This window comes from Canis aureus, chromosome 38 (assembly GCF_053574225.1).
Source record: "Canis aureus isolate CA01 chromosome 38, VMU_Caureus_v.1.0, whole genome shotgun sequence".
NCBI classification, from domain to species: domain Eukaryota; kingdom Metazoa; phylum Chordata; class Mammalia; order Carnivora; family Canidae; genus Canis; species Canis aureus.
This window is the reverse complement of record NC_135648.1, coordinates 8,640,551-8,666,796: the sequence shown is the minus strand read 5'-3', so window position 1 is coordinate 8,666,796 and position 26,246 is coordinate 8,640,551. Positions and strand designations below refer to the sequence as shown.

Here is a 26,246-nt window from a genome sequence, read left to right as displayed (position 1 = left end):
ATTCTCCCCTGCCATATTCTCTGAGCTGTCTTTATTGACTAAACCCTGACTTCTACTCCCCATGATCTCTGCTTTCTTTTTTTTAAGATATTATTTATTTATTCATGAGTGACAGAGAGACAGAGACATAGGCAGAGGGAGAAGGAGGCTCCCTGGGGGAGCCCAGTGTGGTACCTTATCCCAGGACCTTGGATCCTGCCCTGAACCAAAGGCAGATGCTCAACCACTGAGCCTCCCAGGTACCCCATCAAACTGGAAACTAACTTTAGATTGAAAACCTTATTCTTGTTGAGTGAACCAAAATTTCACATTTCCTAAAATAAGTAGTGGAATATTCTGATTGGCCAAACATAATGTAAAGTTTATTTCCTAGCAAATAATGAAAGATCGGTGGATGAATGTTGGTCATGAAGAGGAAGAACTAAAGCCATATGCTGAGCCTGAACCGGACTTCAATGACACGAAGAGAATAGGTAAGTATTTAAATACTGTGAGATGTGCGGTCTCTATGCTATAAGAGACCTGTAGTCTACTAAAATAGTGTTTAGAAATATAAATAGGAAACAATTCTTATTTGAAAAATAGTTGCATTGTCATCTTTTCTTTCCATAAATATGCACCAAACATTACAAATTTCAAGTTTGTCCACATGTACATTATAATCTAATTCAGTTGTTGACAACAGTAATATAAAAATTAAAATAATGTAGATGAACCTTGTTCTTTTCTTTCAGCAATCCCCAACAGGAGGAATGACTGGTTTAAGTGTCAGCAGTGATCAGATTAATAAGTATCAGTAAAACATAGTGTGTATTTTAACCAAAAATGTGGAGGCACTTGAGCCAAGGGGATGAACACTTTTGCTCCCCTTCCTATTTCCCAGTGTCTTGGCAGGGTGCTTCCTCCCACACCCATCCAGCGCTCTGCTTCCAACCTGTTCTCTTCACTACCAAAGTCTCAGAAACTCACAGCTGAGTCATCTTGACTGTGCTCCTGACTCGAGAGCAGAGGAGCAAGGAAGGGTATTCGAGGGGGTTAGGAATCCGAGCAGAACAACAACTGTGGAATCCAACCTTTCAAAGAAGAATCAACCTGCCTTCAGATCAGAAAGCAGAAATGTTAAAAGATGGGAGAAATGATTCCATGTGTGGCTGAGGGTGTGTTACGAGATTGACAAAAAGAGAGAAGAAGGGATTTTGGGAGTGTCACAGATAGTGTGTCTGGCTGGACAGAGGCACTCAACTCAGGAACATGTTAGGTGGTGAGAAGTACGCTAGGCGCATGAGTATGGGTCCCATGATACAGATGGTTTCTGCATGAAAAACTTTGAATGTATAGGATCTAAGTATGCAGTATCTGTATATTAATCCAGAACTTTTTATAGTTAACATTACACTTTAAAATTTCAGAACTTAGTTTTCAGACTTTATGTTGGCAAGCTTCCTTATATTTTTTGGTTTGTTTATGAAAATAAACCCATTTTCAGAAAATTTCTTTTTATTTCTAGACATCATGGTCACCATGGGTTTTGCACGAGATGAGATAAATGACGCCTTAATAAATCAGAAATATGATGAAGTTATGGCTACTTATATTCTTCTAGGTAGAAAACCACCTGAAGTAAGTTCTTTACCTTTTTAAAAAGGTTAATGCTAATTATTTCTGGAGACAAATGACAGCTAAGATATAATTAATGTTAGCACCTTTATTCTGTGTGGTATCAAAAATAATATAAAGACCCTAACATTTTCCTTTTAGGATTCAAACTCAAGATGCTAAGTTAGGAACTGATTTCATTTTCAAGTGCCAGGGGAGACTTTGCTCTGAAAGAGCAAACCAGGTGCCTTGCTTAGCTCTGAGAGGCACACACAGTCTAGTCTTGGAGCATGAAATCCCCCAGAGTTGTGTGTCCGAAAGCAACGGGCCTGCCAAAGGTAACATGGTCACTCTGGGTATGCAGGAAATATAGGAAGAGAAACCGAGGAAGGGACAGCATTTAAAACGAAACATATATTTGAAATGATTTGAAAGAATGGGAATAGGAAAAGGTTGTTTGGTGACACTTAACCTTGTAGAGGGAGCATCAGGTGGCTTTGATACTTGCAGTTGGGAATTCGCAAGGCCAGGAGAGATCTATAGTAAGGAGATAGATTCAGGAAATAACTGTACAGATGGTGGTTGAAACATAAAAGCAAATGATCCTTTAGGACAACAAATACAAAGGTATAAATTGAGAGTCAAGAACAGAGCCGAGGGCATGGACAGTTTGTTAACAATTAGACATCTGTGGGAGGCATTTTATAGAATAGACTGAAATTATTTTTAATTAGATAGTAACTGTTAGTGAAAGCAGTACATTCAGCTGACATTTATTGAATCTGTTCTGTCCTGGAAACTATGCTGCGTACTGCAACCAGGAAGATGAGAAAGTCTGTGCTCTCAAGGAGCCCTTGATCTGGAGGGGAGATGTGCAGTCAGCAGGGTGATTTAGTGTGCTGCTGCTCTGATCAGGGGCAGGCATGGGTCCTCTGGGACATAGAGAAGGACAGGCACCCACAGTAGAATTAACAGGGTGTGGTAACCTGAGGATATGAGAGACCCTCAGGTTTCTAGCATAGGTGACTGGTTTTATACGATATATTTCCCAGAATATGAAAAGAGTGGATTTCAAGGGGAAAATGGGAAGTTCATTCTATTTGGGATGGTTGAACTTGAGATTCCTGTTGGGCAGGGCTGTTCAGGAGACATTTGGCTTCTAAAGGTCTGGCTTGGAGGGAATGACTCCAGCAGCATTAATAGATTTGGGAGCTGTCGTCAGAGGAGCACACCCATTAACATGCCAACAGCTGTTCTAAGGACTTTATTCACTCCTATTAATTCATCTCATCCTCTCTGGCTCTACCAAGTGTGTACTGTTACTCCAATGGAGGAGAGAAGTCTCAATGGAGGCACTAATAGTTGGAGAAGTGGTACCAAGGAAACCAAATCAAGAGAATTTTAAGAAGTGGGAAATAGGGGCGCCTGGGTGGCCCAGTCAGTTAAGCAACTGCCTTCAGCTCAGGTCATGATCTCAGGGTCTTGGGATAGAGTCCTGCATTGGACTCCCTGCTCTGGGGAGCCTCCTTCTCCCTCTCCCGCTCTCCCTGCTTATACCCTCTCTGTGTCAAATAAATAAAATCTTTAAAAAAGTTGGAAATAGTATAATTGGTTATGTCTAAAGTCTTTGATTTTCTACTTAGGTTTTAGATTGTACTCCTGGTAGCTTTAATTTTCCTATTAATTGAAATATAAATGAAGCACTAGCATTACAAGTATACAACCCAGCCCATGCGTGAATTAAAATGAAGTTTGAATTGTATTGAGTATAAACTAATGAGGCTACTAGAAGTAGTAAGAGCCTGAACTTTGGAGCCAGTTCACTGGGTTTGAATCCCCACCCCTCCCCCATCCCAGCACAGACACTGACTGTGCAGCTTGGATGCTGTCCTTAATTTCTCTGTGCTTCAGATCCCCAGTCCATGAAATGAAAATAATAGTACTTACCTCTGTGGGTCATCGAGAGGGTTAAATGAATTTATACTTCCACAGTTCTTAGAACAGTTCCTGGCACATTACAGTGTGCTGTGTTGTCTGTTACCAATTTCATCAATATTACTTTGCTATTTGCCATTAGTATCTTTACATATGAATTTAGATTTTCCATTGGGATGCCAGTGATTCAGTGAGAAGTTTGCCAGCAACAAAACATCTTTTGTGTTACATAGAGAGGGATAGTGTATCAATCTCTGATTTACCATGCTTATCTAAATAGATACACTTCTTAATCAGAGCCAATAAATCCAATTTTGCTCCATAAATGTAGGAAAAAAATGCATGTGAAGTTAAAATTTTAGACTGTATCCTAAGTTTGAATCCCAAAGATGTCCCTTGATTCTCTTCACCACAGGCTTTCCATCTATAAAGTTGAGGTTAATAAACAATTGCATTGTTGTAATGACTAAACAAAGCAACATATGGAAAGCTACCGTAGCTACCTTAGCCTACCATATAATTACCACTCAATAATTGGTAGCTATGTTCTGTGTTTTGACTAAACTAAAGATCCAAAGCCATTTGTACAAAATCACAGAAGAGCACGTGTACCCATGGGAGCACATGCTGGCCAGTTCCCTGCCTTCCTGGTTGCCAGCTTGCAGTTCTCTATCAAAACTTTTTTTCTTTTCAATGCTGATTTCTCTTTGTATGGCTTGGAATAGATTAGAACATCAATCAAGAGTATATATTGTTTGCATAAACACTTTAACATCTTTGTGCTCTTTTTTCTTATAGTTTGAAGGCGGTGAATCGTTGTCCAGCGGAAGCTTGTGTCAGAGGTCACGGCCCAGCAGTGACCTGAACAACAGCAGCCTCCAGTCCCCTGCTCACCTGAAGGTCCAGCGGAGCATCTCCGCAAACCAGAAGCAGCGGCGTTTCAGTGATCATGGTGGGGGGAAAAGTCAAATAAGTGAAAAGACAGATCAATACTACCCAAACTTGTATTCACTGAGCATTGTACACTCACGTCTTTATGTGCTTGTGTCATCCGTTGTCACAGATTTATATTAGTGCATGATTAATGTAACCCCCTTTTTAGGGACTGACCTAATTTTTGTAATCAAACAGTTTAATGTGAGTTCTGGGTATAAAATATGCAAATAAAGATATTTTTAATTTAGAGTTTTTGTTCGTGAGGCAAAACTGTGTCAGTTGATTTTCAGCTCATTATACTCTTTAATTTTGTTATAGCTGGTCCATCCATTCCCCCTGCTGTATCATATACCAAAAGGCCTCAGGCTAATAGCGTGGAAAGTGAACAGAAAGAGGAGTGGGACAAAGACCTAGCTCGTAAGCTTGGCAGCACAACAGTTGGTTCAAAAAGCGAGATGACTGCAAGCCCTCTTGTGGGGCCAGAGAGGAAGAAATCTTCAACTATTCCAAGTGTGAGTAAATACTCCAGAATATTGCAATTTGTTGTGGTTGTTGTCAGATATTTTTGGTACAATCTTTGAAAAACTTTATCCTTTTCTAAAAACACGTTTCAAAATTTTAAAGTGAGTCATACATTTAAATAACACGCAAAGGAGGCCAAGCTTCTCATGATTGCATTTTAAGAACAACAACAAAAAAAAAAAATCAAAAAAACCCCCATGAATTCTTAAAATAACACTTACCTCAAAATAAGACTTAGAAACCTCACCATAAAATGGTACATTAAACTTTCCTGCCTCATTTTTCCTGTTTGTAATAATTACTAAAAACTGTATTGGTACACTTAATTTTATATTTCAAGTGAGTGGTTCAATGAAGGAAGACTTCATTTATAAAGTTAGCTCACATTATCCAATTAAAATAGCAAATTTGTAGGGGCCACCTGGGTGGTTCAATTGGTTGAGTCTTGATTTTGCCTCAGGTCATGATCTAATGATCGGGCTCCCACACAGTGTGGAGTCTGCTTGAGGATTCTCTCTCTCTCTCAAATAATCTTAAAACAACAACAACAAAAAAAAAACCTCAGCAAATTTTAGAAATTTTAATGGGAGCTAGAAGATAGATTGAGGCCTTCTCTTGTAAGACTATTCTTTATAGGAATAAAGAGAAAATATAAAAAAAGATATATGAAGGATGGAAGTAGAATTGGAAACATCTAGATGATACAGATTTAGAAAGGACAGGGCACACAATGAAGAGGTAGAAATATTTGAAGAAATAATAACAAAGAAAGATGAAAAAACTTCATATTAAAAAGATTCAGGGGCACCTGGGTGGCTCACTTGGTTAAGCGTCTGTCTTGAGCTCAGATCACAATCCTGGGGTCTTGGGATCAAGCCCCGAGTCAGGCTCCCTGCTCAGTGGGGAATCTGCTTCTTCCCTTTGCCCGTCCCCTGCTCATGCTCTGTCGCTTACTTTCTTCCTCAGATAAATACATAAAGTCTTTGAATGAATGAATGAGTGAATGAATGAATAAATGAGGTAGAGGGGCCCCCTGGATGGCTCAGTTGGTTAAGCATCCGACTCTTGATTTCAGCTCCGGTCATGGTCTCAGAGTCAGTCATGATCTCAGGGTCCTGAGATCAAGCCCTGCCTCAGACTCTGCACTCAGCAGGGCATCTGCTTGAGATTCTCTCTTTCTCTCCCTCTGCCCCCACCCATCCTGTTCACTAGCTTGCTTGCTCTCTCAAATGAATGCATGCATGCATACCAAAAGATTCTGGTAGAAAAATTTTGTTCTGAGCCACTTAGTACTAAATTTATCTTAATTTACTGTATTAATTTTGGCAGTATGAGAAGCCAAAATAATATAGCTTGTTTAATTTTAACAGTTCAGAAGTATCTCAAGTAAAATTAATAGTTTACCTTTTCTAATCTCTTACCTTCTATATTCAGCTTCCAGTATAACTAGTGTTATCATTTGGGATGAATTCCTTTATAGATTTTGCTTTTTAAGGAAAACAAAAATGAATATATACATCATACAAGATTTATTTTTTATAAAAATGAGATCATACTATATCTATGACATTTTAATTTTTCTTACTTAAAATGTTATCGAGTCCTTTTACAGCAGAACGCCTAGGTCTCCTACAGTCTTAAAACTTGCACATTATTTCATCTATATTAATAATAAACCTGTGTATCATAATTTCTTCAATTATTTGTGGAGTGTTCAGAATTTTGTTTTTCAGAGTATTCATTCTTGTACACTTAGGCTATTATTGTATTTCTGTTAAATACATGCTCAGAAGCTTGGTTTCTGGGTGACATGTTTCACCTCAGGTGGCTCATCCGACTCCTCAGTTTGTGTGGCACATGGTCCCCTTGAGTGTGCAGCCTCCATCCTTACTCCCTTCCCCCCCAATCCAGAGCCCGGGTGCTAATGTGTGCAAATGTATGCTCCTGGCTAAGTGTGTATCCTTGGAATATGCACATTTAAATTTTTAATAAATACTGCCAGGGTGATTTTAATGGCTGGAATAATTAGAGAGTAATTATATCTCCACAAGCTCATCAACAACTGGATATTATCGATCTTTAAAATCTTTGCCTGAGGGGCAAAAAAACAAAAAAAAAAATATCCTTTTTGTTTTTAATTTGCATTTCCCAGACTGTGGGTGACATTGATGGCGTGGCCCACAGAGCGTAAAATGTTTGTCATTGATTCCTCACAGAAAGTTTGCTGACCCCAAAGTGCAAAAGCCAAATACGTAGCTTTAATCCTTTTTCTTTGAGGCGATGTCCAGGAGGAAGGACCTTGAGCATTTATAATCTAGGCTCTGTCATGTTATAAAATATTGATTGAAAAAATTAACATTTTTACCAGTGAGTATTACTTGTCTATAAATGAGATCTAATAGATTTACTTGAATAGCGTGGCATGGCTTTTCACATTTCAAGTTTTTATTTAAATCCCAGTTAGCTAACATACAGTGTAGTATTAGTTTCAGGTGTACCATAGGGTGATTCAGCACTTCCCACAACACCTGGTGCTCGTCAAAAGTGCCCTCCCTCATCCTCCTCACCTGTTTCACCCATCCCCCACCCACCTCTCTCCTCTGATGGCTTTTTACTTTCTGATGGAAAAATAAATAATACCCTTAAGATGCATAGATAATTTAGTAGGTGATATAGTTTAACAGTATTTTTAATGTGTATAAAACCAGGAGGCTTTTTAAACCAACAGTAAAAGCTCTTATTTGTAAGCTTGATTTATTGACAGTATTACCTAACATTAGTCTACCGCATGACTTAAGGGTGATATTGGCAGTGGAATGAGTTCTGAGATAAGTCGTTAAATAGATGTAATGGTTGGTGAAATTTGTTGGTGATCGAAATCACCTCTTTTATTGTTCATCACCCATATTAGAGAGTCTAAATGATGGGAGTGTTTGTATTTGTGAGAGATCTTAGGACTCTTTCTGCAGTAATACGCAGGAAGAACAAACTTAATATTTTTCCCTTCAAGAAATTCCCATCCAGGGATGCCTGAGTGGCTCCAGTGGTTAAGCATCTGCCTTCAGCTCAGGGCATGGTCTGGCGTGGTCCCAGAGTCCTGGGATTGAGTCCCGCATCGGGCTCCCCTGCAAGGAGCCTGCTTCTCCCTCTGCCTGTGTCTCTGACTCTTTCTGTGTGTCTTTCATGAATAAATAAATTAAATCTTTAAAAAAAAAAAGAAATTCCCATCCAAAAATTTTGCATGTAGGAATTGATGGTAATAAGCTCTTGGCTAGCCTAGAAACTTGGAAGCCAAATGTTGAGTTTGGAAGATGCAAATATATTACACTATTATTTCATCAGAAAGACAATAAAACTTGTAAATGTGATTTTCAATATTATCTATTGTATGTAAATAATACAAAATATAAAATTTTGTATCCTGTAAAAAATACTATCAATCACCTTTTTTAAAAAAAGATCATCTTTAAAAAAAAACAAAAAACGAGGAAAGAGCTGCTGCTACTTTCAGGGAAACTCAGAAAGGCTGAAAATGCTATAATGATTATAGTATAAAACATTTTATATAAAAATTATAGTATAATTATATAAAATGCAATCAGTTTAGTATAAAATTAGCCCAGAGAAATTGCCTACACAGGGCTGGTTTCTTGGGAAATGCAGGAAAATGTGTATATCCACTTTAGGGAAGTTGCCAAACTGAAAATTCAGAGGTCTGCAAGGGTAGTTTTATATCTAGTCCCCAAATCCTAAACAGACAGAACCTTACTGAAGATCAATTCTAAAGGTTAGTTTTGTAGCTGACCCTCTGTCACATGGGATCAGTGAGCCTGTGTTTCTGTAACTGTTGCATGATCACATCCTAAGTGTGCCCGGGGGGCTACTGCACCTGGTATCACTGGCATCTGAGGGGCAAGGATAGGGAGGTGGTGCATGAGGGTGGTGAGCCCAGAAGACACAGTCTTGCAGGACAAACCGGTCACCTGTCACTCTGAGAAGCAAAGTAGTGCTACTGAAAATGGCCAGAAACAATCAACCAGGAATCTGTTCACATTTAAGTTACTTATTTGACAATTTAGCCAAAATGATGAAATTATTGAAAGTAAAGGTTCTTTAAGAACTGTTACACAAGCTAGTTTCATAATGGATCTCTCCATCACGAAACCTGCTTCTTTGCCTTCACTTAACATGGACAGTGTCTTACCTAAAAAATATCCTTAATAATATTCCTCTGTTTGGCTATACTTTTACAGTTTTTGTGTTTTTTTATGTAGATGGTGACAAAATTCCTTCCACCCAGGAAACTGCACTGTTGAAAAGTTTGAATCTTCACTTAAACAGTTTTGTTTAATTAAGGCTTTTAAATAAGGCTTTTTTTTTTTGTTCCTCCAAATTTAGTCGAGGCATATATCTACTAATCCTCGAACTTAAATTTGAGTAAGCAAATTTTAAGTTAGTTATGTATTCCAGAGAACAGTGAAAGCTAGATTAGCCAGAAATAAGGAATTGTTTTTCTCTTGGAGTGAGGATTAAACAGAGGAGGATGTGTCCCTTTTAAAACTCATTCCTAGGGCAGCCCCAATGGCAGCGGTTTGGTGCCACCTTCGGCCTGAGGTATGATCCTGGAGACCCGGGATCGAGTCCCACGTCGGGCTCCCTGCATGGAGCCTGCTTCTCCCTCTGCCTGTGTCTCTGCCTCTGTGTGTGTGTGTGTGTGTCTGTCATGAATAAATAAATAAAATCTTTAAAAAAAAAAAAAGAAAAATCATTCCTATATAGTTTAGTACTAGTAACTAGTCCAGATTTCAGCAGGCACAGCAACAAGGGATACAGATCACTGTTGTGTGCATGATAAGGAGATCCTGTCCCTTTTGCTTATTCTCTTACTCCAGAGCTTGCTTCTCAGACTTGGCTTGCCCTCTGGCTCTAAGACCTGCAACGAGAGAATATCCTGAGGCACCACACACCCCTGTCGGTGGCCGCAGCAGGGCATGCCTCTGACCCCGGGAACTTAGCCTCCTTAACGTTACCATTGACTGGGGGATTCCCTGAGCGGGTGAATGGCAGCCTGCAGGCTTCCAGGAGCCACCACTGTCACTACCACAGGTTTCCAGTGTGTGATAATATTTCTTGGGGAGTTGTCTCTTGTTCCTGGTCCCATAGAGCTGCCTGTACCACTCCCCTGCCCTTCTCCCTGCCACCAGCTCATAGGGGAGAGAATAAAAGCCCAGCTTTCTTGCTGCTTCCAAACAACTGCTCACTGCACCTGCAGGACAACAAGCTAAAACCTTAATGAGCTTGTCATGCTTTGCCAGTCACTTCTGCCATCTAACAGAGAGAGGGAGGGAGGGACGTGTGAGATTGAGCTTGTTAACATAAGGTTCTGATAAATGAAAACTCTATCATGGATTTTTTTTTTCAAAGTCCTTTGCAACTTAAATTCATTTATTTGACCTTCCACAACTACAGTTAGAATTTTAAGATGGATTTTTTTTTCTTTTTAAAGAGCAATGTATATCCTGGAGGTAGCATGGCAAGAAGGAACACATATGTCTGTGAAAGGACCACAGATCGATATGCGGCGTTGCAGAATGGAAAAGACAGCAGGTAAATGTCAGTGCCATGTGGTACCAACTTGGTTGTCATCGTGCATTACTGCTTGTGCTAAAACACCTGTAAACAGCTGAATGGGTCAAGAGGAAAGGGAACTCGAGAGTACAGTGGCAACTGACCATTCTTACTAGGGCATCTCCCTTCTATACCAGCACAGAAGAGTGGGAACATATTTGGGAAAACAGGATCTCTTAACCCAAGAATTGCTGAATAAAATCTGATAGTAAATGTTTCCCTGTAACAAAGCAGATCATACCTTCCACATCTGATCTTCTTAATTTGAGTCTTATTATATACCTACTGCTTCCTTTGTATCCTCTTTTTTCAGCCTTCACTTCTTGGTATCCTTCCCCTTCCCATCAAGTCATTATTGTATCGAAACCATGAAGGTTCTGTTTTCCTTCCTCTAAAGAAAGGCAGCTGTCTTGGCTGATCATTGGGAACCATGGAATTCCCAACATGTTTTAAATTACAACAAATCATATTCTATTTTAAAAATGTAGCTTCTTTTCATTTTGAGTTGTAAAGGGCTCTTCATCGATATAGTACAAAACAGCCGGGAGCCTGTTCTCATAAAATTCTCTTCTTAGCTCCGTCCCTTGTCATCTCAGTGGACTGGGCAGACCATGCTTAACATTTGTTTCCTTCCAATTAATAGACACATGAAGTAAGTGTTACTATAAGGCACATGAAGGTAAACGTATATCTTCCTCAGACATAAGATCCTTGAGGCTAGAAAAGGAGCTGAAGATTGATTTCTGACTTTATTACTTTTCCTATACCAAGTCCTAATCTATGACATTTAACCTATTGATTAATAATACGAGCTGAAAGTGTCTTGATGATGTTCCCAGAGACAGTATTTTTGCTATAATTATGAATTATTTATTATATAAGGGAAAGTAAACCACAGCAACACATTACACCAAACTGCGACTTTTGGAAAGTGGAAAAGGTCTCCTCCGATCATTAATTTCATAGCTTCTCAGATTCACATTTATAGAGCAAGGGCGTATGCGATCTTTTCCATGGAAGGTGGTGATGAATTCACTCTGTACATTTTTTGGCAAGAATATTGGTTTGTTAGTCACTAAGAATGCCACTAGTGTTCATTTCTTTTTAAGTGTCTCAATCATGAAAGGTGTAGTCAATTTAGTTTTTTAAAAATCTATTTCTTAAATGTTAGTAAACTGTGATTTCTCTTCTCTTTTACATTTCTATGGTCTTCTCAACTGTTTTCTGTCGAAAGCCTTACGGAGATGTCCGCAAGTAGCATATCTTCTGCAGGCTCTGCTGTGGCTTCTGCTGTCCCCTCAGCACGACCCCGCCACCAGAAGTCCATGTCCACTTCTGGCCATCCTATTAAAGTTACACTGCCAACCATTAAAGACGGCTCTGAAGCTTACCGGCCCGGGTAACGTGCTGGGTGCATTTCGTTTAAAAACATAGCACCGTGTAAAAACACATGCTAGGCACCATCACATCGAGAGCTTTCTGAGAAGATTCGGTGTTTGTAGCAGAGGGAAAGGTGGAATTGTAACCTGAACACACCACACTCGACCTGTTTTCAAAAATGTTGTATATGATTTAAATAATTTTCTAGAGGAATTTTCTTTAAGGATTTTGTTTTAAATCCATCCATAAAGTATTGCTGCCCAATTTGTCATTCAGGTAAATTGAATTTGTTTATGGTTAAAAAATATATATATATAGGAGACTGGGAATGGAGACCTCTGGGTAATCCTAGCTACTGCCAGTTACTTTTTTTTCTTTTTTTTTTTTTTTAATCAGCCTTTTTGTTTATCAGGGAAAGAGAAGATCTCAAAGAACCCTTTTAGGTATATGAAATTATACGCCTGTTTTTCCAGGATTGGTCTGCGTTAGGATTCCTCAAATTCAGGACCACCTTTAGTTAGGTTTGTTACTGACGTCCGTAGTGTCGCACGTAGCATTGTGCCATCCATGAGGCCTGCGTGTAAATACGAAATGGTTCATTCAGATGCTTTTTGAGGAGTGACAACATTCATGTTACACAGTGCTGAATGGTTTAGTTTTTGCAGCATCCCCGGTTTGGCATTCCTGATACTGAAGAGTGTTTGTATCCAGGTGTCAATAACTTCTTCGTCTTAATAACTGTATTTTTATAAAAAGGCATTTAGTTTCAAACTGAAATGTTATCCCCCTCCATACAGCGATACCCTAAATACAGTTACCCCCCGTGCCTCTCTAATGGGAACAGGTGAAATAGAACCTCGGAAAGGTAGCTCTGGCAAGTTTTTGATAGTTTTTATTTACTTTTTTAATTTATTTTTGTTTTGTTTTTGTTGTGGTAGTTTTTAGAATGAGTGCAAGTTTTCTCTGTCGTTCTTCTAAGATCTCTTAATTCGTCCCAACAGTGCAACCCAGAGAGTGCCTGCTGCTTCCCCATCTGCTCACAGTATCAGTGCCACCACTCCAGACCGAACCCGCTTCCCCCGGGGGAGCTCAAGCCGAAGCACTTTTCATGGTGAGCAGCTCCGGGAGCGTCGCAGCGCTGCTTACAACGGGCCACCCGCGTCGCCTTCCCACGAAACGGGCACGTTTGCACATGCCAGGAGGGGCACGTCAACTGGTATAATAAGCAAAATAACATCCAAATTCGTTCGCAGGTCAGTACCAATGTACTGTGGTGTTTTGTTTCCTCTAGGAATTACAAAGGAGACTTCGTGTTTTTTCTTTCACCTTTGTGATAATTTTCCAAAATGGTTTCATGGCATTTCACTAGAGCTCCTCTTTTACAGAAATTTGAAGAAGAAAATCGAGGACATAAAGTATTCTTCCCTCAGGAAAAAAAAAAAAAAAAAAGAGCAAGATAAGAATTTTTTTAGTTCTGTAGAATAGAGAAAGAGTAAAACTTGACATAAAAAAAAAGTGTGTTTTTAATAAACAGATTATCCCCTTCTCAAAAGCCTTGATTTTCAAAAAAGGAAATAATGGGTTTCCATTTGTCCTTCAGAATAAGGACCATTTATCCTTCCTTCCTTTTAAGGAATACTTTTATTTTTATTTTTATTTTTTTAGGAATACTTTAAAAAAAAAAAGGAATACTTTTAAATCGCTCTCTAGTAGTATATAGTTTACCCTTTTTTTCTTCCTTGTGAAAAGCCTTTGTACTGGAGTCACATAGATTACACATATAATTTAACATCATAAAAGCTTAACATCAAAACACAGCAAACACAAAATGAATACGAGCTAGTAAACTTCTAATCAAAGAGCAGAATTGTGCTCTTTTCTCCAAAGTGAGCTTAAGCACACAGCACACATTGATTATAGGAACTGCTGAACACAGTTCAGGTGGATGTCCATTTGATCTATTATCAAGTCCTCCTAAAAGCCTGCAAAAATCCTATATGTACAAAGCCCTGTGCTAGGTGCCCAGCAGGATACAGAGATGAATAAGACAGCATCTGTGTGCTCCAGACTCATGCAGTCCCGAAAGGGGCAGACTGTAAGCAGCCAGCTGTGATAGAAAGCAGAATGCGTGCTGCAGAGGCAGCTCAGACAGCATGTCGGGGGAGGCCAGAGGAAGGCACGGCTGTCTGTATTGGGGGGAAAGCTAAAGCTCCATACCATAGAGTTGTTTGAGCAGGTAAGAAATTACGGGGTGGGCTTTATTATACATGCTCTGAAGAAATATTAATTAAATACTTAATTGTCCAGGTTATTAATGTTCCTAGGATTTCAAAAAATGGATGCAGAAAAGAGAAGAAGCAGCTTTAGTCTCTTGCCTTTTCTTGGAGCTATTCATGGACCAGCTTGCCCAGGATCACACGGCTGAATTCAAAACTTTAAATAGTCAAATGCACCATCAGTTTCTAACCTTGTCAGCAGTGATGTTGTACCGTCTGGGCAGCGACCATGCAGCATGACACCTTGAGAGAGAAAGCCCCAAAAGCTCACCCCAGAACCAGCAGGACGCTTGGTGCTGCCTGGCCATCCGCAGAGTCCTGGTTAGATTTCTGCTAAAAATTGGGTGGAATTCAGCTAACTTTTCAAAGCCCTTTTGAAAAGCTGGTACTTTCTCTTGGTTAAGCCAGGGTTAGTTTTGAAGTGAAGGAACATAGTTCTGAGTTTAAAAGCCTGATTACTAATTGTACATTAAGCAGTATGTAACAAACATATTTGTGTTTACTTTGCAATGAAGTGTGGATTCTAGAGGGAACATAGGGAAGAGCCCTGGACGAGAGGTCAGGACAGAATGCCAGAGCAGGAAAGTGCTGTGGAGACGGTCTGTTGGGATTCTGGGAGGGAGGGTTGCCCGAGGAGGGGCACGTGGGTGGCTCAGGGGTTGAGCACCTGCCTTCCGCCCAGGCCGTGATCCCGGGGTCCCAGGATCGAGTCCCGCATCGGGCTCCCTGCATGGGGCCTGCTTCTCCTTCTGCCTGTGTCTCTGCCTCTCTTTCTGTGTCTCTCATGGATAAATAAAATCTTTTTTAAAAAAAATATGTGAGGACCTGCTGCTTGCAGGGCGCCCCGCTGGCACGGTTGATCCAGCCCGGAGTGAGACTGACGCGGTGACGGGGCCCCTCCGGGGCGCACGTTCTGGGCCGCACTGCACACCGTTGAAACCTTCTGCTCGCTTGTGGCTTTTGCTTTTCCTCCTGCCCCTCCCACTGGCTGTTCCTTCTCAGGCCGTTTTGCTGGTTCTCTTCAGGTTCCCTTGCGTTCGGGCCCCTGGCCTCTCAGTATCAGACCGCCCCAGGGCTGCGGCTCTGGCCTTCTCTCTCCTCTCTGGGCGACCTCATTCAGGCCGATGGCCTCACATTCCATCTTACGTTAACAACTGCCGAACGGAGGTCGTTGGCCCAGATCTCACCTCTGCCCTGTAGCCTCACATGGCCAGTTATCCACGCAGATGTGTGACAGGCTCCCACACAGCCCGCCCTCTTCCCCAGACCATCCTCCCTCATGCTTCAGCACATTAGGTAAAGGTGACACCTGCCTTCTGGTTCTCAGAGCCTCGAGTTCTTTCTCAGACCACACACCTGCTGGGCCGTGACGTGGCTCTGCCTTCCCAGCATCTCCCGGACGGAGCTGCTTCTGTCACTGCCACCACAGCCTTGTCACCGAACCTGCTGCTCGTCTTCCACCTGCTAACAGGGCTCCTCACTTAGGCCCTGTCCTCTCCTGCGTTCCGTGACGTCGGGCTGCACGTGAAAGCCCTCGGCTTGCTTTCATCCCCCTCAGAATACAATTTGAAGCCCGCGTGGTGGTCGGAGGCCCTACATGGTGTGGCCTCACCTTCTCCCCACCTCCCCTTGCTGGCTGCACGCCGGCCACATGGGGCACCTGAGGGTCCTCGAGCACACCAGGCCCGCCCCTGCAGGGTTTCACATTTGCTATTCCTTCAGCCTGGAAGCCTCTTCCCCCCACTCCCACACGGCTGGCCGCTTCTGCACCTTGGAGTGGAGTGTCCCTTCCTCGGCCCCCTCTTGAAAATCAGAGCCTCTTCCAGCACACCCTCTCCCTGCTTTGTCTTTCTCCAGAGCACCTGACGCTGCCTGATGGAATCGCACTTTATCTGCTTGTCCCCTGCTAGGTCTTCTGCAAATCGAGTGCCTCCAGTGACACAGAATATGACATTCAGTAAACATTTGTGGAATGAATGGTTGAGTAGTGTGGGAGACAAATTTCAAAAGTAAACGAATAAATAAGGTTATAATGAATCCTAGTACGTGCTGTAAAGGAAGCAGGGCCTGAAACAGTGACTATGCCAGGGTTAAGGGTGTTCTGAGTTTGGCCTCTGAGGGAAGCCAACAGGAACATTTTTAAAGCTCTACAATGGTTTTATCAACTTCTGAACAATGTCTTGTAATAGAGGGTTTGAGGGGGCAGCTGGAGAGAAGAGGCCAGGGAGGAGGTTCTTTGCTATCCTTTGTCAGCAGTGGATTTTTCAGTGTCTTTTGATTTTTAACATATTTTAATTAATTCTGGGTTTGGTTAGAGAAGAGAAGACATTCTCAGTTCTCCTCTGAGGTCACTTGTCACCATGTGAACAGCTTTGGCTCTATAAATATGTTTGTGTTCACCGCCGTGCACACAGTATTCCCTTCTGCAGCATTTTGTAGCCTAAGAGGGGGCTGTGGAGTATCCCACAAACGACTTCATGCAGGAAGACAAGCAGAGCGTTGGCTTCCATACCAGGAATGAACCTGCTGAGTTCTTTAGCAGTTGACAGACTGGAAGTGCAATGGATCTTTCTGCATGTTCAGCATCTTGAGCTTTTGGGAGGGTTGGAGGCTTGGAGACAAACTGGGAGAATTTCTTGATGTTCAGGAGCAATTCCAGCCTTCTTATTCTCAACTGAGTTCCCAGACGGTCAGTCTTTCCCACCTGGCTCTTCTTAAAGCCACCCTGGGTTCAAGCCCTGCCTCTCTCTCTCTTTCTTTCTCTCTCTGTCTCTCTCTCTCTCTCTCTCCCCCCCCCCCCCATCCCTCTCCCTCTCTCCTTTGCCTCCCTCCCTTCCCCATGCCTAATGCCTGAAAAGATGGAACCCACATGCTGGCAGTCCTAGTGGCCAGCACCCCACTGGGAGTGCTCCAGGGCAGGAGCCACACCTCATGAACTCCAGAACCAACTAAGTTGATGTGCCACTAAATGCTTAAAAAAATAGGATTTTATAGGGAGAAGAGTAAAGGAATTTGGGTTGTTAAGCTTTAAGAAGGGAAGGATAAGGAACAATTCAGAGTTAATCATTCATGTCCTCGAAAACCATTATTACAAAGAGGAAGCCAGTTCATAAGTTCTCCTGAGCCAGTAAAAAGGCTGTATGCCGAAATGACCACATGAGAGAGTTGTCTTCTGGTCTTAGGAAAGAACTTTCCAATTAGGAAAGTGATTTACACTAGAGTTCTCTATCAAGGGAGGATATAGATGTACTATTTGAAAAGCCTTAAAAAAAAAAAAAGGCCTTTCAAGTAGCATTGAGAACCATTTGCTTTGGATAGTCCATAGAACCACTGTCTAAACTGGAGATGGTATCACAATTTATGATTTTTTTTAGCCACAGCTCTCTTATTAGGGAAAAACCAAATCAGTTCAATTGAGTATATATTGCTATGTATATTTGGCCGAGGTTTTTTTGGTTTTGTTTTGTTTTGTTTTGAAGTGTTCAGGGTTGAAGAGCCCTGCTACACTGCATGTACTGTTACAGCCAGCTGGCTGGCTGCCCCCCCCCCGGCTGCCCCTCTCTGTGGCCGCTGGACTGTTTGAATCCATTACCAGGTAGCAGATGTTCCTTGAGTCCGAGTTTCTGTCTGCATCCAGGAAGGCAGGAACAGGGTGGGAACGACGTGATGAGTCACTGGCTATTTCAACAATAGCCAATAGGAGAGGTGGACCCTAAGGAGTGTTTCATTCCTAATGTTTAAAGTTCAGCAGCTGCAGAGTAGGTGCCTGCTAACAGCAGCTTAGAAAGCAGAATATAAAGGACAGACAAGACCCATGAGATGCACGCCCCTCTCCGTTGAAGCAGTGGTCGCTGCCCTTCCCCAGGGGATGGGGCTGCCCTCCGGTATGTCAGCACCGCTTCGTGTGGCTGAAAAGGTTCATCTCAATGTTTAATTTATGTCTGTGCGCTCTAATAAAGATAGACACTGAATCGTTACACTTCCCGATGAGAATGCCAGTTAGTACAGATCGAAATTAAGAAACGTCACTTGGGTGTAAGAATACATCTTACCTGTCCTTTCTGATTCAGAGAGGAAAAGGGTTTTTACACAATATGTTTGCCAAGGGAGGCCTGTAGGTAAGGACTCTACGATGCAGAAGGCATTCATGTTTTTAACCGCCAGTTTAAGTTTTAGAATGTAGCCTATGGGTGTGTTTCATTAATTTGGGGAATGAGGAAAGTGGCACTGATTTATTCCCATTGCATTCACTTTATGTAAATGACATTAAATGTTCCTGGAATGGTTAAAATATTAAGAAAACAGTAACTTGAGGGTGTAAGTTGGATTATTTTTTTCCCAGCGATTTAACAGTATTTTGCTATCCCATGCCATCTCTTAATGCATTCAAACTGGTATATAGCTTGATGCACTCCTGTGTCAGTATTTAATTACATTTGAAAATGACAGAGTAGTTAAAATTTTGGTAGACTAAAAAAATACTCATGACATTCAACAGAAGGACAATTAGTAGAGTTTTCCTGGTTTTATTTCACAGGTGGATATCCAGGTAAGATCCATGTTTCTGCTTAAGATTGATTTCATGTTTTTACACTCACCTGCTTGGATAGGCTGTTGGTTTGCTATAACATTTTACCATGTGCATGAATCATTAGTGTAACATCTGAAGTTAATTGCTTATTTAAAAATTGGTACTTATTTTTTAGACACACTTATATATGTTGAACTTTATTTCTAACTACAAGGTTAATTTATATATTTTCTAAATTGAGCGACTACTAGAATTACAATTAATAACAAATACGAAGTTGGACCTTGCTGCTGAAAATTATTAAATAGTTTTAACTATAGATTTGAACTGCATTCAACCAAAAGATAAATTCTGACTTTAAAATTGTGACTGGGAATTGGAAGATCCTGTTTAAAAAAAAAAAAAAAAAAATCCTAAAACCATCAACCTAGCATCTCTGCTCTGACAATACCCAGTAGACGCTCAATAAAATGTCAGTTAAGCTGGTGACAATGAAAACGTGCAAAGCAGTGTCAGACTGAATAGTAACAGAAAGTGTCATGCTAGAAGTTTGCTTAACACGTTAACTTTAAAATCATTTTAGATATAGGTTTTCTTGATATATTTTTCACTCTTATCATTAAATCTCATCCTTCACTTTGTTTTGAGGGATCCAAGTGAAGGCGAAGCCAGTGGCAGAACAGACACCTCAAGGTGAGGAGCCACTATTAATCCTTCGCTGCTAGGTCCCCGTGTATGGAAACGTGCTTTTGAAATACTTACAGGACCCAATAAACTTGAATAGAACTAATAACTAGATAGTATGTGTATTTTACATTTTTATATTGGGTTGGGTTTTCTTAATGTTGCCTAGTGTTTAATGAAGTTTAAGTTAATTAACTTGAAATTTGTGTTTCCTAAACATTATTTTGACGTGTGTGCTTTGTAGAGAAGTTTTAGCCTTCCTGTCCTATAAAATATGTCCTAGCAGAAGTAATGAATTAAAATATAATGATCCTTTTCTCGCTAAAGTGGTGTAACTGATATTAAATTAGGTAACACAGAACACTGAGGTACCCAAATAACATAGGAAGGTTTGATATTTGTAATGTATTTTAGGTGAGTGTTCAGTGGTAGACCACATTTTAAGACTCTCGCCCTGCCTTACATACTTGGTTTTTGACAATCAGTTGTGGTTGTGAATCTCCAGGGCAAGCCCAATCAGAATCAGGTGGGGGGCTTGACAAAACAGGTGCCTGGGCCCCTCCTCCAGGGATTGTGATTGGGGTTGGGGTGGCGGCATGAGGTGCTGATGCTGTTGGTCAGGGGACCACATTAATGACTTGTTAGTATGTGTGTTCATATTGACAAACGGGAAGTTGAAGAAAGGAAGGCATTAAATTATTTGGAATGTACACCTGCATTGAAGGATCCCATATAAATCACAGAACCTTGACAAGCAGCTCCTCAGTAGGACACAGATGCCCTGGCTTCATTCAGGAATCATTTTTGACCAGCTGAGCACAAGCCCCAATTTAATTTCTACCTCTTAAAATTAATTGAAATATAAAACATAACAAGCTTTGGAAAACCTTCATTAGGCATTCCTATTCCTATATATATATTTTTTTTTTTCAAACTATATTTGTCCCAGTAGTTGAAATGTTTCTTTATTGAGTTAGGTGTTCGAGTTACCAGAATAGGCAGCCAGAGAGAGGCAGAACAAATATTTTCTTTTCTTCTGCCTACAAAATGAGCATGAAGGACGTTTGTTTTTAGCCCCTCCCTCACTTCAGAGCCTCTTCCTGTGTGTGTCTCATCCTGCCTTTCCGCTAAATTTCCCTCTGAGACACCTAACAGTATAGTGAGTGGCACAGGTGGCCACTGATAACTGCCGCTTACCTGTGGGCACTCTATCCTTTTCATGGGATTCTGAGTCCCTTCTGTTCGGTTGTTGTTGGGTTTTGTTTGCTTTTTTTTTTTTTTTTTTTCTTTTTGCTCTTTAGCAAACTTATTGAATACCTACTACCTATAACTAGCTGGTCATTCAATTCTCACAAGAGCCAGGTGAAAAGTATCCATTCTACAGTAGAAGAAACAGGAAAGAGCAGGAGGTCCTGTCATGTCAGAGGCATAGCCTGGCGTGATGGTGAAAAGCAGGGGCTCTCGAGCCAGACCCCACGGGTTTGAGCTGAGTCCTACCACTTGCCTAGCTGTGCGACTTAACTCTGGAGTCAGAGTAAATGAGTAAATAATGCATGTTAGGCACTTGGAACAGTAAGTGCCCAATAAATGTTTGCTATTATAATTAGTATTAACATTTTCAGGAGCTTTCTACGGTTAATGTCACCAGTGGTGATGTCTTTGAGATACATGTAGAAAAACGTCTTGTATATGCCTCTTGTCTCAAGGTCGCCAGGTGACCTTGGTGGAATGGAAGGAAAACTGATTCCTGGTCTTTGCTTTTCAGCTCATTAGCTCTATGACCTTAGAAAAAGTAATGTAAGTTTCCTAGCCATCAGTTCTGGTTTTAAAATGAGCATTCAATCACATGTTCTCTTGGGTCCCGTCCAGGCCTAGCGTGCCGATTCCATAACTGGAATTGTACATGTGGTTCTGATAAATGACTCTCATGAGATCTGCATGCCCAAGGCCTGTGATGCAGTGGCTTAGAGTCCGTGAGCAAAAAGAAAAATGATAGAGAAGACAGTGAAATAAACACTGTCCATATTCATCTAATAGTCTTTAGAAATTTAGTTTCTCTACTTATTCCTTTACTGATTTTCTCAAGCTTACATAGTTTGCAGAGCTTTGGGCTCAGGTACCTAAGAATGAAGAGGAAAACATATATATATATATATATATATATATATATATATATATACATAAAGATTCATAAATACAAATATATGCAGGAATATGTATTATAGATAATATTGATATAAAGTATTATATATGAATACAAAATGTTTATGTAGTAGGTTATAAACTCTTTTCAAAGTATATCATTTTTTTTTCTTTTAAATAAGTGAGATAGATTCACAAGTTAAAATTGCAACATCTATATATGGAAAATTGCTCCACAATTTTCCAGGGTCTTCTGAATCACAAATAATCTATTTTACCTTTCTGCGATTATTTGAAATAGGTTTTCTGGTTCTATACTGTTTATGGGAGACCTACCATCAAGACAATTTAATAAGATCGATTCACTTAACAAACATGTGTCCATCAGCTCCCGTGTGCCCAGCACAGTTCTAGAGGCCTGAGAGAGATCAGTGAGCAAAACAGACAAACCTCTTGCTCTCCTGGAATTTACAGTCTAGTGGGTAGAGTCAGACAGCAAATAATGAACATAATACGTACTTGAATTAAGTGGTATGTTAGAAAAATATATTAGAATATAGCGAGTGCCATAGAGGAAAAATAGAGCAGGGTCAGGGGGGATGGCCATTCCAGGGGAGAAGCTGGGGGTGTACTGGGGTGCTCGGGGTAGACCACACACAGAAAGGGAGCAGAGATTTGAAAGAGGTAAAGGAGTTAGCCATGTAGCTCCCTGAGGGGAAAGCCTGGGGGCAAGAACACACCCCATAAGTTCAAGGAACAGTGTGGAGGCCAGGGTGGCTGGAGAGGAGTGAGCAGGGGCGAAGATAATACGAGATGAAGGGTTGGAGGTAGGAGTGGGAGTGCAGTCACGTGGAACCTCGGAGACTACTTGAAGGATGTCTTCAGCGAAATGCTGAAAGCATGAGAGGGCCTGCCGTCTACACTTCCACGTGTGGTACGACCTGACGTCTTCACCTCCATTGCAATACAACGTCCTTTGTCGGCGTCATCAGATGTCAATGATCCCTCTGTAGCCATTACCACTGTCCTTGTCCCCAGTCTTTTTCCTACCCAAAAATGGTAGAAGAAAAGGAAATTCATATTTTTAAAGATGTGTACAAGTAGAATGCTAGCAGTTTGTTTCTGTAAATGTACAGAAAAATGGAGAAGCTACTTTTGCAGCCTAAACAGAGAACTATGGAAGGAACTGACAAAGCGTTAAGTTCTTCACTTTCAGCTGTAAACTTGTTTCCCACAAGCAAAACCAAAGCAGGTGGTGTCCTGGGGTGTGTTTGTGTGAAAGCCAGAGGACGCAAGCGTTTGTACCTACCTGAAGGTAGTCTGTAAAGGGGGTAGTTCCATTAGGCACTGAATGATGACCCCTTAGATTCATGTGCGCTCTATATGTTGGCAAATTGAACACCAATAAAAAATAAATCTATATTAAAAAAAAAAAAGATTTCGTGTGCGCTTTGACTTCTTGGCTGAATGGGATTTTTGTTTCCGTTCTCTCCCTCTGCCCTCTTCTTCTAGAAGTACATCAGGGGAACCAAAAGAAAGAGACAAGGAAGAGGGCAAAGATTCTAAGCCACGTTCTTTGCGATTCACGTGGAGTATGAAGACCACTAGTTCAATGGACCCCAATGACATGATGCGAGAAATCCGGAAAGTGTTAGATGCAAATAACTGTGATTATGAACAAAAAGAGAGGTTTCTGCTTTTCTGTGTCCACGGAGATGCTCGGCAGGACAGCCTCGTGCAGTGGGAGATGGAAGTCTGCAAGTTGCCACGACTGTCACTGAACGGGGTCCGCTTCAAGCGGATCTCAGGGACGTCGATCGCCTTTAAGAACATTGCATCTAAAATAGCAAATGAGCTTAAGCTGTAAAGAAACTCAGACGTACAGGATCAGGGAAGATACGTTCACAGACGAGGTACAGTTTTTGAATGTATTGGTGATGCCTAGCGCGATTGGCCTGTGGATCTCCCCGCGTAGAATCTGCCCTTAACGCAATAAGGATATACATAGTCACGAACTGTACAATTAAAGTCAGTATGAAGTATAGTAAATACCTGTAGCTAAAAAAGTAGGTTCCCATGTACAGGTAAGTATATTGTGGATTTCTGTTCATTTTCTGTTCATAGAGTTGTATAATAAAACAGATGATTGCTTAAAAAACTTGTATAGTTGTCGAGATTTCTGCACATAAATGTATGTTTGATGCTCTCAGTTGGAAATGTTCTTCCTGTTATTTACATCCTGGTGGGTTTTTTAACTTCTTACCTCCATCATGCAATTTTGAAAATTGTGTCCAGAATTAAAAGTGCACAGAAATAGTCTTTAAAATTGTAGCATGGACTTTTAAAAATTATTTTTAAACCATATTTAAATTTAAACCAGAAGCTGATAAATAGATCTGAATTATTATTCATATACACAGAATTATTCCTGCTTATCTTTGCTCTTATCCTTGTTCTCAGACAAGGTTTAGTTGAGAAAATACAAAATGTTTACAGTGTTGGCACTTAGAGTTTTTAAAATAAATTACATGAAAATAATAATAAATAGGTTTGCCTTGAGCTAGCTAAGAAGTACTGGGGAAAAAGTTCAACCTGTACCAAATTTCTTTTAAACTTTAAAGTGTTTTCTGGCCCACTGCTAAATGTAGCAGCAAAATTAAAAAGAATCAATACTTCATCTGGCTATTATAAATGTAAACTGTCACTTAGGTTTGCTGCCTTCCGAATCCCGCAGTGTCATTCTGGAAACATGATAATATGGGGACTGTCTCGTAGCACAAACTCATCTTCACAGTGTTGATCAATGCATCCAGTTAAGACATAATGCCACCTCAGGAACTAACTGGCATTGGGAACATTCACCCATTCTCCTGCTGTCCTCTTCATCCACCCCCGACACGGTAATACCTGTAAGTACTTAGGAGGCTTTTGAGCAAAACCTACTATTTATAGCAGTGTATCATTGATTTATGCTTATGTGGTCCTTCAGTTTGTTCCCATGTAGCCTGTTTGTTTTTAATACTTTGCCAGATTTTCTTGTATTTATTCTACATCGTTACGCCTATACCGTGCAGCTTTGTAATTGGGCATTCGCCTCCTTTTCTTTCATGATCAGTGATCTATGCGATGTAAAACCACTAGTAAAGGTACATTTTAATACTTGTTATTTTTTACTGAATTAGCCTTGGAGGTTGACTGTGCAATGTTACTTAATGTTGTAATTACTGTAATATCAACATATGGGCCCCATCTGCACACTCCTGAGAAATAGAAAGTGTGTTCAAATTTTATCAGTTTAAAGGAGAATAAAGCTGTGATAAATACTGTAATTCTGACCTACATGAGAAAGCTCTGCGTGTAGGTGACGTGCCATTCCACAGTGGCTTCCGGACTAGGGTGGATTTTACATTCTGTACTGTACTGTGACGTAGCTTTCTTCTGTAACGGTTCTGTTCTAAAATGAAGTGTATTTTTGCCTTAGCAAAGGATGGTGTTTGGAAAAAAAAAAAAAACTGTGTAGCCCCCTTTTAACCTGGTGTTTATTCAGAAAAATTGATGCAAATCTTTATTCACTTTCACTGGTGCACACTGAAATTTTACTTGAACAGTTCTCATAATAAAGCACTTGTCTTCTGCTCTTTATCAGAATGTGAATTACCTGTTTTCTAGCACAAAAGTATTCTGTACGGGGAGTTTGTTTCATGTGTTAAATTTAGTAGGGGGTGAAGCTATGTAGGTTTCCAAAATGTCATTATGACGAGAAAAATTGGCTCTTTTATAGGAATTCCTATCCTCAAAACACTTAAAAAAAAAAAAAAATAGCCATCATGCTTTTTCCAATGTAGCAAACTGATGGGGATGGGGATTGTTTTTTGGGTTTTTTGTTTTGTTTTGTTTTTTTGTTTTTGTTTTTGTTTTGTTTTACATTTTCTCACTCTAGTTAACTCTTGTATGTTTGTAGCAAGGAATTTTACTTCAGTATTTTTTTATGAACTGAAAATGAAATCTTGATATTCGCTTCAGATTTTCCCATTTTATATGACAAATAGCTATTTTTTTGAAGGTTTAGAGGAATTTTACAATACGTTTGCATAAATAAATACCAGTTATATTCACTGGCTATGTGATATCAGGGTTTCCTTGGTTTCTGTTTAAATATTATTTGACATAACATCCCTAATATCAAATTAATTATTTTATAGAGGCTGGGATACAGTATTTAATTTGATAAATAAAAATTTGACAAATAATAGGATGAAATATACTCTAGAACCTTGACCCAGTAATATTGTCTCAGGTAGGATTTGATTTTAAACCTGAAAAAAAACTGTGGGGCATCTGACTGGCTCAATTGGTGGAGCATGCAACTCTTAATCTCAAGACCATGAATTCAAGCTCCACGTTGGAAGTAAAATTTACTTTTTAAAAAAGACCTTTGGTAAAGTGCTTTTCACCAACAGGATCATTCATTTCACAATGTGGGCAACAAAAACAATGTGATGCATGAGACACCAATTTACTGTAAGTGAGCCCATTAGAATATATATCCATTAATCAAAATGGTCTTTGCCTTTCTTTTTAAGTTAATTGCAGTACCCACTGTGTCTTAAGATCGA

The 26,246-nt window shown here is 40.3% G+C and overlaps 1 protein-coding gene across 5 annotated transcripts in view; it reads left to right on the top strand.

The window, feature by feature from the left end:
- MARK1 (microtubule affinity regulating kinase 1) overlaps nucleotides 1-25,272 on the top strand; it is a 116,405-nt gene extending 91,133 nt beyond the window's left edge. Inside the window, exons 10-18 of one of the 5 annotated variants that reach the window (XM_077886935.1) lie at nucleotides 374-473; nucleotides 1,508-1,620; nucleotides 4,330-4,483; nucleotides 4,786-4,979; nucleotides 10,496-10,596; nucleotides 11,852-12,016; nucleotides 12,999-13,250; nucleotides 19,453-19,497; nucleotides 23,143-25,272. In XM_077886935.1, coding sequence (XP_077743061.1) covers nucleotides 374-473; nucleotides 1,508-1,620; nucleotides 4,330-4,483; nucleotides 4,786-4,979; nucleotides 10,496-10,596; nucleotides 11,852-12,016; nucleotides 12,999-13,250; nucleotides 19,453-19,497; nucleotides 23,143-23,497 — 1,479 coding nt within the window. In that variant the 3' untranslated portion in view covers nucleotides 23,498-25,272. Of the gene's footprint in view, nucleotides 1-373; nucleotides 474-1,507; nucleotides 1,621-4,329; nucleotides 4,484-4,785; nucleotides 4,980-10,495; nucleotides 10,597-11,851; nucleotides 12,017-12,998; nucleotides 13,251-14,304; nucleotides 19,289-19,452; nucleotides 19,498-23,142 lie in introns of those variants that run through there. The other 4 variants (XM_077886937.1, XM_077886936.1, XM_077886939.1 and 1 more) reach the window with 4 other exon arrangements.
- Nucleotides 25,273-26,246: the final 974 nt, after the last annotated feature.